Source organism: Tenrec ecaudatus, chromosome 12, assembly GCF_050624435.1.
Source record: "Tenrec ecaudatus isolate mTenEca1 chromosome 12, mTenEca1.hap1, whole genome shotgun sequence".
Lineage (NCBI taxonomy): Eukaryota > Metazoa > Chordata > Mammalia > Afrosoricida > Tenrecidae > Tenrec > Tenrec ecaudatus.
In genome coordinates, this window is record NC_134541.1 from 95,571,056 (window position 1) to 95,586,336 (window position 15,281).

Sequence of the window (15,281 nt, forward strand, 5' to 3'; positions counted from 1 at the left end):
ATCTTGAAGATCCAGGATTTAATGCCCTCAGTGTTCTATGGTACTTGACCTGAGCCCCCAGGGTGTGTCCAGAAACTCATGCCAATGTGGCTTAATCTGTGCATATTACCAGGGATACTCCCCCCACTTAGGGTCCTTAAAAGTATTTATAGTCATCTCCCCTCCCGAATTGGAGTTGGCTCCTCCCCCTTTTACTACCAACAGACATGCAATTGAGTTCTTCCAGGCGTGTCTGCTTCCTTCCCTTTCTCCTGATTTGACTTTCCCATCAGTATCCCTCATCCCTCTGATAGGAATGTCTTTCAGTTCCTTTTCCTGGGGAATTGTCTAGTATTAAGCAGTAGTATCAACCTGCCATATGCAGATGACATATGCTTGCTGAGAGTTGTTGTTGCTGTCGGGTGCCATCAAGCAGCTCTGACCCAACCAGCCTACCCTAGGCACGACTGAGGGAAACACTGGACCACTGTCACAATTATTCTTAGCCGAGCCCATCTCATGCAGCCACTGTGTCGCTCCATCTTGTTGAGTACCTTTCTCTTGTTTGCCTCTTCTCCACTTTATCAAACATGATGTCCTCCAGGGATTGGTCTCTCCTGACAATATGTCTAAACTATGCAAGATGAAGTATTGCCATCCTTGACTATAAGGAACAACCGGGCCTTAGTTCTTTCAATACAGATCAGTTGGTCCTTTTAGCAGTCCATGTCCATGGTACTTTCAATATTCTTCTCCAGCACCACAATTCAAATGCTTCAATTCTTCTATGGTCCTCCTTATTCAATGTCCAATTTTCATATGCATATGATGCAGTGGAGAAAACCATGGCTTGGACCAGGCGCAACTTATTCCTCAAAGTAAAATCCTTGCTCCCCAATACTCTAAAGAGTTCTTGTGCATCAGATTTACCTAATGCAACATGTCTTTTGATCTCTTGACTGCTGTTTCCATTGGAAATGAATGCGATTCAAGAAAGACAAATTTCCTTGACAACCTCAACCTTTTCTCTGTTGATCATGATGTTACCAATTGGTCCAATTGAGGATGTGGGTCTTCCTTACATTGAGTTGTAATCCATATGGAAAGGCCTTTGAATAGTCAATAAAACACAAGGAAACTGCTTTCTGATATTCTCTGCTTTGATGATCCATCTGACATTGGCAGTGATATCCTTTAGTCCATGTCCTCTGCTGAAACTGGCCTGAACTTCTGGCAGTTCCAGAAGCTTCTGTCAATTTACTGCCATAACCATTGTTGGATGATCTTAAGCTGAAAGTTAGAAGGACTTTGAGGACTTGTTGATGAAGATCAATGACTGCGGCTTGCAGCATGAATTACAACTCAATGTACAGAAAACCTAAATCTTCACAACTGGACCATTAGGTAATATGGAGAAAAAGCTCAAGTTGTCAAGGATTTTGTCTTGCTTGGATCCACAATCAATGCTTATGGAAGCAACATTCAAGAGATCAAATGATGCATTGCATTGGATAAATATTCTGTACAAAACCTCTTTAGTGTTGAAAACAAGAATGTTACTTTGAGGACTAAGGTGCACCTGGCCCAAGCCATGTTATTTCCACTGGCCTCATATGCATGTGAAAGTTGTACACTGAATAAGGAAGTCTGAAGACAATCAATTCATTTGAATTATGGTGCTGGTGAAGATTATTCAAAGTACTATGGGCTCCCTAAGGACCCACAAATCTGTCTTGGTAGAAGTATAGCCAGAATGCTCTGTAGAGCCCAAAATGACAAGACTACATCATGTACTTTCAACATGCTGTCAGGAGAGACCCTGGAAGGACATCATGCTTGTTGGTATAGCATAGGTGCAGAGAAAAGGAGAAGGTCTGGGACAAGATGGATGGATATAGCAGCTACAACAATGGGCTCAAACATAGCAACAATTGTGGGTTTGTTCTGTTGTACAAAGGATCACTATGAATAGCAACTGACTCAGTGGCACCTAACAACAACAACAAGCATTTCATAATTTCCCACTGCAATACTTGTATTGTGTAGTATTTTAATATTAAATAAATTCCTTCCAGAAGAATTAAAAAATCATCCTTTAAAAAAATACAATTGGAATGTTCCTTAAAAGTGAGGATGGTAAGACTTCATCGTGTTTCTTTGGATACTTCTGGTGACAATTGCAGATACTATTACACCTGCTGAATCTTGCACAGTCAGTAGAAGTTTTTGACTTATTTTATTTTAATGGTCCTTACCAGACTTACTGTAAATCAGTAATATCAGGAAAGATAATCTACTAGAAAAAGACATCATGTTTAGTAAGGTAGAAGGTCACTGAAAACAAGGGAAACTCCATGAGATGTACCAACACAATAGCCTCAAGAATAGAAAAGATTGTGTAGATTGTACAGGACGAGGCACTGTTTTATTTTGTATGCACAGGTTACCATGAGTTGGAGCCCATTTGATGGAAACTTACAGCAACAATATTCTTTTAAAAAATAGAATGAAATAGAATTAGCCAATATTTATTAAGCACCTACCATGTGCAAAACAATGTGCTAGATGTCAAGTGGTGAACAAGACAAAAAAGACAAATAGGAAGTATTTCCTTAGCTTCCTCAAATTAGGTCAAGCTATTATATAGAGGAAAATTATTTAACATTTGTATGACTGTACTTTGAATAAGTTCTAAGTTGTTAAAGGCATTGTAGAAAGTTAGCCACAGATCATTTAAAAAACTGTCTAGACCGCACATATAAATTCAGAAAATTGTTTGTGTCAGTATTTATTAAAAATATACTCACATATCCTCAGAATCAGAAGGCCCTCCTTTAGTATGTTCATCTTCAATTTCATCTATTTCAAGATTGTCTTCTTGCACATCACCTACAATGGGAACATCCATAAGGGTTCCAAACAGCTTTGAGAGATCTGGAAGTGAGCATGTCCTTAACATCTAAAATTAAAACAAACAAAAAATATAAGTAGACTTATTAGGAGTTAACAAAATAAAAATGAAGGGTAAATGATAAAGTTAAAAAATTTATTAACTTATATGTACGATAGAGATTATGAACTTACGACCTGCTCAACATTAGAACAGGAAATTCTTCTGAATTTTAGTTCAGTATTTTTTTCATCAAGAAAAGTAAATCTGTTAGTTATACACTTGGGATACAGCACAGAGATATTTCTTTAATTCAACCCACTACTGCTGAGTTACTTCAGACTCAGAACATCAGTCGTCGGGGGCAGACAGCCTCATTTCTCCCAGAGTGCCCGGTGGGTGTTAACTGTCGACTTGCAGTCCAGTGCTTACCTGACAGTGCCATTGGGGCTCTTTCCAAGACTCACTCAAGTGACTTTTATTTTATTCATCTATTTTGATTAATCATTTTATTGGGGGGTTCTTACAAATCTTATAACAATCCATCATTCAACTGTATTAAGCACACATGTACATATGTTGCCATTAACATTCCAAAACATTTTCTTTCTATTTGAGCCCTTGGTATCAACTCTTTTCTCCCTTCCTCTCCCACCCTCGTGAATCCTTGATCAGTCATAAATTTTTATTGTTGATTCATGTCTGACACTGTCCGTTGTTTCCCTTCACCCTTAAGTGATGTTTAAAAAGTAGGGAGAAGTATTTGTTTTCCGTAAACTCATGGAATGTAATTTGAATTTTGTCAGGAATTGTTGCCATGTGAGTTGGTCTAAGCTCTCAGTACAGCAGGATAAACACCGGTCCTGTGCTATCTTCACAATTCCTGTGATGCTCGGGGCCCATTGCTGCAGTCACTGGGTCAATCTACTTTATAATGGCTTTCTCCTTTTCGTCTGCTCTACCTCGACATTTCCAGGGACTTGTCTTTCCTGATAACGTGTAAAATAATTCGATGAAGTCTTGCCACCCTCACTTCTAAGGTCCATTTTGCCTGTACTTCTTTCAAGACAGGTTTGTTTGTTCTTCCAGCAAATGGCATTTTCAATGTTCTTCACCAACACTGCAATTCAAATGCAGTTAATTTTCCTTCTCTGGTCTTCCTTATTCATGGTCCAGCTTTCACATGCAGATAAGGTGATTGAAAATTTCATGGGTTGGGTCAAGTGTACCTTATACCTCCAAGTAACAACCTTGCTCTAATGCTTTAAAGAAGACTTTTTCAATAATCTGCCAATGCAATATACCACTTGGTTTCTTGACTGCTTTTTCCATGAGTCATGTTTGTGGATCCAAGTAAAAGGAAATCCTTCACAACTTATATGTTTTCTCTGTTTATTGAGATATTATTGATACAGTTGTGAGGATTTTTCTTTTTCTTTACATCGAGTTGTAATCTCTATCAAATGCTGGATTCTTTGACCGTCAGTAAGTGCTTTAAGTACTTTTGGTTTCAGCAAGCTAAGCTGTGTCATCTACACATCACAGGTGGTTAATGAGTTATCCTTTAATCCTGATGCTGCATCATATCTCTTCACCTTCTTGGATTATTTGCCTAGATACATATAGAATAAGAATGGTAAAAGGCAGGGTACAGTACAGCACCGACAAAACTCGTATCATTCCTCTAGTTCCTGAATACTTACTACCCCCAACTACCACGCCCCTGTTCTACCTTACAAATCCAGCTAGACCAGATTACACGCATTGGTACAGATACGAGGTCTCAACACATGGAATTCAGGACAGATAAACCCACAGGAATAGTAGTGGAGTGGCAATATCATGTGGGTAAGGAGATGATGGGGGTGAGGGTGGGAGAAATGGGGAACCCATCACAAGGTTGGATGTATAGCCCCCCCAGGGGGACAAAGAAAGGTGGGTGAAGGGAGACAATGGACAAGGTAAGACATGAAAGAACAATAATAATATCTGATTCATCAAGGTTTCATGAGGTGGGGGGAGGGAGGAGAAAAAAGGAGCTGGTACCAAGGGCTCAAATAGAAAGAAACAGCTTGGAAATGCTGATGGTACCAAATGTTCAAGTGTGCTTAATACTACTGAATGATGGATTGGTAAAAGATTTGTAAGAGCCCCCAATAAAATGATTTAAATTTAAAAAAAGATTTTACAAAACAAAACAAAAAGAATGGTAAAAGGATTCAACCCAGACACACATCTTTCCTGGTTTTTAAAACATGGAGTATCCATTGTTCTGTTCAAACAATTGCCTTAGTTTATGTACAGGTTCTACATAAGCAAAATTAAGTGTTCTAAAATTCCCATTCTGTGTCATGATACCCAAGGTTTATTATTCACAAAGTTGGCTGGCTTTGTATAGTCAAAAAAAGTCAACCGTTCTGGTATTCTATGCTTTCAACCATGATCCATCTGAAATCAGCAATGAGATGGTTTGACATCCTCTTCTGACTGGCTGGAATTTCTGGCAGTTCCCTGTTGATGTACTGCTCCAGCTGTGTTTTAACTTGGAACAAGGCAGTGCAAGATCCATCCATTCCCTCATCACTATTCATGGTCCATACAGCCTGTCCCTCTTTCATAGTACCTCTGTTCAAATCTTCTGCATATTTTCATGCCTAAATCCTTTAGTTTGAAATAACCTCAGCCCATTGCAGGAAACGGGTCTTTTGTCACACAAAACACCACCACTACCATTTTCCTGTATTGCAGCTTAGCTCAGTTTAAACTAACCCAGGAGCCATTCAATAGTCTTCACGTGTTGGGTTGCTAGGTGCAAGGTCAAGAGTTAGAAACCATCAGCTGCTCTATAAGAGAAACAGGAGGCTTTCTATTCTAAGACAGGGGGCAGTTCTACTCCATACTACAGGGCCACTATGAATTGGCAAAGACTCGATGGCAGTGAGCTTTGTTTTGTTTTATATCTCTTCATCTTAGGAGTTGCTGGCCAGTCGAGATTGATCAAGTCAGGGGTCTCAAATAATTACAAATAGAAACCTAGCATTGTTTTTCTGAGCATGGAGTATGAGTGCAGGTTTACTACAATATATGTCTAGAAAGACAGGCACTTTAATGTCCACATTGAAGATTATTTAGAGCAGTAACTAAGAAAGAACTCAGCAAAAAGAGCTGAGGAAAAAACATTAGATGGTTGAAATTTTGAATTTGTATTCAATAAGACCAGGGATAACAGGAATAGCCTCTGTCCACTCACCTTTCACTAACTAGAATTTGAAGAGCAGATCAGGCTATGGAAATGTTATGAATGTACGTCTTTGGGCTGGGTTAATACTAAAAGGACTCCTTGAGATTGGAAACATGAATCCTAGGGCTCTGATGAGATGGGAGACTCTGAAGAAAACACAATGCTTAGCATATTAATGAATATTTATATACTCAGGCTATTTTATTGGTACACTACTCTGTTTTCAAGGATAATAAGAAGGGATAGAGTTCTATTATGTGAACATAATTTACATATTACAGTTCTCAAGGGAAAAAGTGCTTCTGGACTATATGTTGGTGCAGGTAGTGAAGACGGATAGGCTGTTAAAGCACTTCACAATGGTACTGAAAATATTTCTTCTGGTACATCTTCCATTGTCAAGAATTTACACTTGACTTATTATTTTAATGGTTAAATCATGTATATTGTAAATTAGTAGTAAGCAAAATAAGCACCCAGTAACAGTTTCTCTAGGTATGGGTTAAACAATAAAAATAAACAGCACATTGGTACTATCGATCTAAATCAAGAGTCTCTGTGGAACAGTGTTAATGCTTACATTCTAACTAAAAGGTCAGTGGTTCAACCCATCAGCCAGTCTGCAGCAGAAAGATATGAGTATGTGTTATGGGAGGGGTCACTATGAGTTAGAATCAACTTGATAGTTTTTTGGGTGCAATATTTTTTAGGTTGAGATCAACTTTAAATTCTGATTAGATAATCTTGAATCTAGCTTTTTCCCTTTAGCAATCAAAATAATGTTCATAACCTAGCATAAAAACTTTTTAAAGGCTGGAAAGAATTTTTTAAAATCAATATACTGGGACTCTTAGAGCGCTTATAACAATCCATACATCCATTATGTCAAGCATATTTGTACATGTTGCTATCATAATTTTCAAAACATTTTCTTTTTACTTGAGTCCTTGGTATCAGCTCCTCACCCCACCCCCTCCCTCATGAATCCTTGATAATTTACAAATATTCATTTCATATCTTACACTGATCTGCTGTCTCCCTTCAGCCACTTTTCTGTTGTTTGTCCCCATGGGGGGAGGTTATACGTCAATCATTGTGGTCGGTTTCCCCTTTATCCCCCCACCTTCCCCCTACCCTCATGGGATCTCTATTCTCATTATTGGTCCTGAGGGGTTTATCTATCCTGGATTCCCTGTGTTGCCAGCTCTTATCTGTGCTAGTGTACATGCTCTGGTCTAGCCGGATTTATATGGTAGAATTGGGGTCATGATAGTGAGGGGGAGGAAGCATTAAAGAACTAGAGGAATGTTGTATGTTTTGTCGGTGCTATACTGCACCTTGACTGGATCATCCCTTCCTTGTGACCCTTCTGTGAGGGGATGTCTCATTGTCTACAGATAGGCTTTGAGTCTCCAACCCACCCTCCCCCTTGTTTCGATATGATCTTCAAGCCTTTAAGATCTCAGATGCTATAACTTTTGATAGCCGGGCACCACTAGCTTTCTTCACCACATTTGCTCATGCACCCATTTTTCTTCAGCTATCGTGTCAGGGAGGGGGAGCATCACAGAATGCCAAGTTATTAGAACAAAGTGTTCTTGTATTGAGGAGGTACTTGAGTAGAGGCCCAATGTCCATCTGCTACATTAATATTTAACATATATGCACATTGATCTAGGTCCCTATCATGATATAAAAATATATTTACATATGTACATGCCTATGTTTATACTTCTATAAATATCTTTTGAGTCCTAGTTCTTTCCTCTATTTCCTCCTGTCACACTATCATGTTTGACCATCATTCGGCTCTCTGTACTTCCTCTCAGCTACACTGCACTTGATCAAACCTCACCAGGCATCCTACGCCCTCCTTGCCATCAATTTTAGATCACTTGTTGTTCCCTTGTCTATGAGCTTTTTGGCTCCCCATTGAAAAGAAATTGTATGTGACTATGTAATTTAATTTTCTCTCTCAACAGGTCAACATGACTGTTATATGTCTTATATATTTAAAACTTTTTAGGTTCATAGTCTTCCTTGAGAAATTATTCAAGTTTGGGTTAGAATATGCATCTTTAATGAGAATGATTTTTCCCTCCCTCCCTCATGAACACTTGATAATTTATTTTAAAAATTTCATGTCTTACACTGATTGCTGTCTCTCTTCATCCACTTTTCTGTTGTCTGTCCCCCTGGGAGGGGGTTATATGTCGATTGTGATCAGTTCCCCCTTATTCCCCTCACCTTCCTCTTCCCTTCTTGATATCACTACTCTCATTATTGGTCCTGAGGATTTTATCTATCCTGTATTCCTTGTGTTGCGAGTTTTTGTCTGTACCAGTGTACATGTTCAGTCAGAAAGATTTTACGTAAAATCCTTTTCAGTTCTGTAATTCTGATTCTACTAAAGCTTTCATTCACACTGTTTAAACAATATTCTACAATTTTAACATTTGTAGAAAGGGAGTCTTTTGGAATATCTGCTCACCTGTAATATGCTGCCCAAGATCTCACATTCTTTACAGTTAAATTAAATTTTTGAGATGTTTTTGTACCATGTTAATTTATTCAGCTAGCATTTAATGCTGTTATAAAATTTTTAAATGAGCAGTGTTTTAGGAAAATTTAAAACTTTTTTTTCAAAATATGTACTTCTTTTAGGTTATTGGTATTGTTTCCCATCCCCTCAAACATGAATAGAACTGAGTAAGACAGTGAACGAATCAGTGCCAGCTGCATTCATAAAATTCTGTATAAAATTACACTTAAAAGAACTGTGACCCCACTCCTTAATTTATAGTATTATCAATGTCAAATTGTGATTTAGTAAGTGCTTCATAAGCTTGTGAAAGCTGGAAACTAAGGAAAACCACAGAAGACTTAAAGCATTTGAGTCACAATGTTGATAAAGAATGCTGAAAGGTACATGGACAGCCCGAAGCCAAAAGATCTATCTCAGAGGGAGGTCAAGCAGAATACTCCTTTGAAACAAGGATGGAGAGACTTTGTCTCACATACTTTGGATATGTTAAAAGGAGAAATCAATCCTTAGAAAAGAACATTATGCTTTGTAAAGTAGCGAGTCAACAGGAAAGAGGAAGACTCTCAAAAAGAATGATTGACATAGTTATGGCTTCAAGAATGGGCTCGAACAACCAGAACTGTGAGGAGGGCGCAGGACTAGCAGTGTTTCATTTTACTGTGCACAGAGTTGCTTTGAGTTGGAGCTAATGTGACAGCACCTGACAAAAAATATACTCTAGTTATACTACAAAATGTTTTATGATAAGTAATTTGGTTAGCCTATCCTTTCCACAATTAAATTGTAATACTGGCTCCTCAAAATGCCTCCACAAATATTTACTCACTTTATAGATAAGTTAAAAATTAACTCAAAAATTTTCATTAAAAAGTTATGAACACTCAAAAGCAAACATTACAGACATATCTACTCCAAGGATAAGTATCTTAGCAAATAGAAAGAAGACATGCAAGGCATATGTCCTATTGCCGAATTATACATTCATTTTTTATCTTAATACGCATATGATAGAACAAGATAAGAAATTCTCAAGTTTTCATAGGAAAGTTTTCCACTCCATTCAGCAGAAAAGTTTAAGAGAATGACTCCTTTTTGTCTCTCTCCATTCCTTACTTAATACTTCCTAAATTGAGAAAGAATCATTTGTTAGGCAAACTGGAGAGGTGTAGATAATAAACCATACAGCCCTTTCCTACAGCCTTTGTAGACCTGCCTAGCAGGAAGTGCATGCACCCTGCTTTCTTGCTGAAGCCTAGGGTAAGCATACGTAAGTCATGCCAAGTCTTGCCTTCAAAGGACAAGATGGGCCCCTCTCTGACTTCTCACCATTGGAGCTAGAGGGCTGTGCAGCTCTAATTCGGGAAGTTGGTTTTCCAGACTCCAAGTTTGTCCCATGGACTTGTCATGGGAAGAAAATATTAAGAAACATCTCTTAGAATGACATTTAATCCACATTTCCTAATCCAGTGTATTAGAAATAAGACTAATATCATGTTCTTTATTACCTGACTTATCAGTAACCTTTAACTGGTTCCAAATTTGAAAAGAAGTTAGGAGATAATTATCTATCCCAACTTTAAGTTTCATGGATTTATAAACTATTTAAATCCTAAAACTTTTTGCTATTTGAAAAGAATGATTAGAAAGTTTCCTTTTATCAAATAAAAAAAATGAAATGTTTTGATTTGAGCCTTTACAAGTGTATGTTGGTATGTGGGCCATTCATAACAACATGAAGGCATGTTCCAATTAGGTCAAGTGTGCTCTTATAGTATTTCTCAAGAGGGGTTGGTAGACAGAAAGCAGCATGTATCAAAAATGTGTGTTCCTTTCTCTTTATGACCATTATACATCTGATGAAGACCTGAGGCACATTACAATGTGGATGGATCTTAAAAACATTAGTGGTGTGGAATAAATCAGTTACAAAGAGAAAAATATTGTATGAATTCCACTTTTATGAAGTATCTAGGATAGGTAAATGTATAGAGGCCAAAGCTTATTAGTGGAGGCATAACGGAGGTGGAGGAAAGGGACTCATTGCTAAGAGTGCATTCTGGTAAGAGTAATAGGAAAAGGAAATAGACTAAGGTAGTGATTGACCAATACGAAAACATGCCTGCTGTCACTTAAAGGTGAACATGAAGAAGAACATTATGATCATTTGTTCACTTCTCCCTAATTCTTGCCCCTCTGGTCCCACCCCATTCCACCACACAAAGGAGTATTATTGAACTCTGGTCCAGATAAATTAAAACAAGATCCATAGACATAGTGTGTAGGAATCTGTATTTTAAACAATCACTTCACATGATACAGCAAAGTTATAGAACTATTGCTTTATAGTTCAAAACGAATTGACAATGAATCATTGCTAGAATGGAGAAAAATGCTGCCATGACAATGTTCTAGTTTTACTTAGAAACTACACTGTAATCTTTCTTCAACAGAAGTAGCTGGTTCAGTCATTTGCTTTCCTTTGCTATCTCTTCTACATCCTGCTTCTCTTGTTCTCTTCCTAATGTAGCTAGAGTCAGGTCCCAGTAAACTCCTAAAGGTCAGGTATAATGTAAAACTTATGAAAAGGTAAGCTACACCCAGAAGAACTGCAGGAGTTTTCTAATTTCTACAGACAGAAATCCAGGGATTATGTGTGGAAAGATATATTAAAGATGTGAGATAATAGTGGTAGAATCATAAAGCTAGATCAAGTTATTGGCATGGAGCCCCTAAGCAAAAATTTTTCATTCAATATTCCAGCTGCAAGGTTTAGAAAAGACTTTTAATAGTTCAGATAACAAGGCAGTAGCTGTGGGTAAGTGGTTACAGCAATGACAACTGAAACCTACATGCCCAACAATAGTTAAGAATTACAATATAGCAGCATAATGAAATGTGTATTATTAGAAGTCATATGAGAGAACATTTCAAAATATGTCAAAATTCTTATATCCTACAATACATTTTAAAAAGAAAGCAGTCCTGGTGGTGGTGTTGGGTAAATACTGGATTGTTTACAGCACGGTTGGCCAGTCAAACCCAGCAGCTGTTGCATATGAGAAAGAGAAAGTTACCTGCTCCCATACAGATTGACGGCTTGGGAAACTAGGTGGGGTTCTCAATGAGTTGGAATCAACTTGATGGGAGTGGGCTTTTGGATTTGGGTATTAAATAGTACAGATTACAAAAAGAGTTTTCATAATAACTATATTTTGGTGAAAATATAGTTGTACATACAGGAAAATGATTTATTAATTTTACATGTTTTAAATTGTTCTAGACAATAATGTTCCAATTTTATAATAAGAAAAATTAGTTATTTTTTAAAATAACAAATTAGAAAAACATAAGAGGTCTGGAAAGCAGGGAATGCATATAAATATCTATTATTCTTTTTATATATAAACCAGGCAATGTTTAACAGTCCAGTTATTCTAAAAATATAGTTTAAGCTTCGTAAAAGTTAGGTTTTGGGAGGACTTGGCTGGGCCACGATTCCCAGTTTGGCAGGTGGAGTCACCCCCACGATGTGATCTAACATGATGTAGTCAACTCCATGATGGACTCTGCTGTAAGCAGCCAGCAGATGTGAAAGATTAGCATGGACTGCTATCCTCATACTCAGGTCACAGCGATGATCTAATTGGAAGGAAGTGTCACTGGGCATACAGCCTACCCTTACATAAACTGTCAGTGTCCAGAAGCTAGCTCCTTCCCATCTTGTTGCCCCGATCCTGTATCTGGCTCATCAATCTACCATACTACTTGCTTTAGATTCATTTGATTCTACAGTTATAAGCTTGACTTGTTGACTCTGGATTATTTACCTCTTCTTCCAAAGCCTGTAGTCTTCCTGCTTCATCTTCCTGCTTTGTCAATGCTAGCAGCTACATGAGTCAGGAAAAGCCTCCAGTCTGACACCTGATATATGGATTTAAACCAGACTAGACTTGACCACTTCTACACTGTGTGAGCCACTTTCTTGAAATAAAACTCCTTCTATCTATCTGAAAGTATCACTAGTTTTCCTACTCTAGAGAACCCAGGCTAACACAAGCTTTATCCTAAAAGTATTAGGATCTCATTTTAGAAGTTGGGCAGGAGAAGTTGCATAAAGGGAGAAAGTAGTATAATAAAAATCTTTTTGTGAAAGTAGTCATAGACCCTAAAAAAAGAACCCTAAGATGGAACTTGGCCCCACTGGCATTCTCAGTGGCAATTTCGTTTCAGTAACTCAGAAAAGAAGATAGAGGAGTTTTTGTTTTTTGGTGTTTTTGATGTATGCTCATTAGTATATGTTTGCATTTCTAAAGAATTAAAACTTAATATTATGTTTTTTCAAAGATTAATACTCAATAAAAGGATTATCAAGTAGATAACATTTTCCATTGGGTAACATACTTACCTTTGGGTTGTTTGCATCAAATAAACCAGTTGAAAGACCAATCAGCAAAGAACTCTTGCTTTTATGTTTTGGCGGTGAATCGGAGTGAGATCGAACTGGAAAGGGCTCTTCTGGTGAACACTGAATTAATTGAACTTGAGAGATTACTTTCAAGTCTTCAGACTGAACCACTTTATGGAAAAATGGTTCTGGTTGCATAGATTTATCTATATCACTTTTAGAGTGCAGCAAATCATCTATTTCAGGCTCTGTGGTATAAAAAAGAAGTTTTGTGAAAATCCATATGACATGCTAATAAGAGATAGTGATAAGTAACTTATTTTAAACTTGAATATTTATGAAAATAATTGATAAAAGAGTTCATTGTCTATGTTGCCAGGCACTCCAGATTTATTAGCCAGTGCATCCAGTACTGTAGGCCTGTAACTTTCTAGATAATTGAGTTGATTGATAAGTAATTCTCACTAGTTATATGTTATACAAAGAAAACATGTTGGCACTAAAAATCTTCTAGAAACTAATTAGTGTTATGCAATTATATTTACCTATATGAATCTCACTAAATTGGTTGACATTTCTCAGATTTTCATCTCCAGAAATTTCATTTGGCTGAATGGTGATTCTGTCTTCCAACCTGCCAAACACACATGAGTACACCAGTTAAAAACCCCCACAAAATTTACTAAAAAACACTCTAAAATACAGAAAATGGAACACAAGTTCACTAGCATTCTGGTGATAGCTCTTCTCACTTGCCTACGTACTTTCTCTCTTAAGCACATTATACTTTTTATCCTGTTGAAACCTTCAACAATCATTATCACTACAAAACCCACACCTTAAAACAGCATGGCCCCCAGACAAAAGCAGCACATGGAAACGTAAGAAATGCAAATTCTCATCTAACTCATACTAAATTTATGAATTACAAACTCTAGAAGCTAAGGTCCAGAAATCAGTGCTTTAATAAACTTCAAAGTATTCTGCTGCATGCTAGTACTAGCTTGAGAACTACCACTTCAGAGATCTGAAATACCCTTGGTGGTGGTGGTTGGTCAGTATTGTTCACTCGGTTCCAGCTCGCGGCGAGCGACCCAAGGAATAACAGAACGCTGTATCTCCCTGTGCTAGGCCATCTCATACTCGTTCTGTTTGAGCTCACTGCTGCGGCTATGGCGCCTACCCATCTCACTGAGGGCCTCCCTCACTTTGCTGCACCTCCACTCCACCAAGCATGATGTCATTTTCTAGAGGCTGGTTTAGATAGTATAATCCATAAAACATTTACAATATACTAATATTACAGAAAATCAGGTATTACATGTTAAAAAAGAAAGAAGCAAAGATCTATCTATATAAATTTTAAGCTGAACAACAGCCAATATATCACCAAGAAACTAATTTTCAGAACAATTTCTATAGTGTGGTGCTTGTTCTTAAAAAACAAACAAACAGATGTACAGCTCAGAAAAAGAAACAGGATGACTGGTACAGAAATGTATAATTCCTTTACGTGGAGAGAATTAAGATTGAGAACAAAAAGTAAAGAAAAAGTCTCATTTTTTTTCCTGAAAAAGTAAAGTTTAATGAACAAATCATGCCCAGAACAACTGCTAACTCATTTTAAGCTTTCCCACTAGGTGCCCCAAAGGCTTCCAGCTCCCCGTGAGTCCGATCACTAAAAGGGGCATCGGGGCAGGCAAGGGGCCAGGCCTCCTTCACAGGGGCTGCAGCGACTGCTGGTGGGGCTTGACGAAGTTGCCTGGGCGGCGATGTCCTCCATGGGACAAGGCAGCTGGGGGTCTGAGGCAGGCGTGTCTGTGGCCGGAGCGACTGGACTGCAGGCCAGCGTCCCAGGTAGTTCATCAGCAGGTAAACCCCGGAATCTGCCTCGAATCCATCCAGGCCATTGACATCGTCTTGCAAGCTCAGGGGCAGGCCCCGTAGGAGACGAGGCAGAGGCGTGTGCCCTCTCCTCGGATCCTGTACACGTTCCGTGCACTCCAGCCTCACACTGGTCCGCCCCGGGAGACCGGTCGGGGGAGGGTTGTTGTACCACTCTCACCCAGTGAGCCTTCTTCGTAGAAGGTGCTGGCTATGACCAACCAGGTCCGCAGGGTCAACCTGAATATTTACATCCAGGATGAGGTCCATTTTGAATGATTCCCTCACAATAGCGTCGAGACATTCGGTCAAACTTCTCGAAATATCCTCAAACAGG

At 38.3% G+C, this 15,281-nt stretch overlaps 1 protein-coding gene and 1 pseudogene across 14 annotated transcripts in view; both read right to left on the reverse strand.

The window, feature by feature from the left end:
- The window catches only part of NEK1 (NIMA related kinase 1), a 231,566-nt gene that overhangs the window by 15,184 nt on the left and 201,101 nt on the right, over nt 1-15,281 (reverse strand). For all 14 annotated transcript variants that reach the window (XM_075564253.1, XM_075564248.1, XM_075564257.1 and 11 more), the window contains 3 exons: nt 13,606-13,694; nt 13,061-13,308; nt 2,787-2,938 (listed from right to left, as the gene is read on the reverse strand). In XM_075564253.1, the coding sequence (XP_075420368.1) occupies nt 2,787-2,938; nt 13,061-13,308; nt 13,606-13,694 (489 nt within the window). The remainder of the gene's footprint in view (nt 1-2,786; nt 2,939-13,060; nt 13,309-13,605; nt 13,695-15,281) is intronic.
- On the reverse strand, nt 14,684-15,214 carry LOC142422241 (DNA-directed RNA polymerases I, II, and III subunit RPABC3-like; annotated as a pseudogene).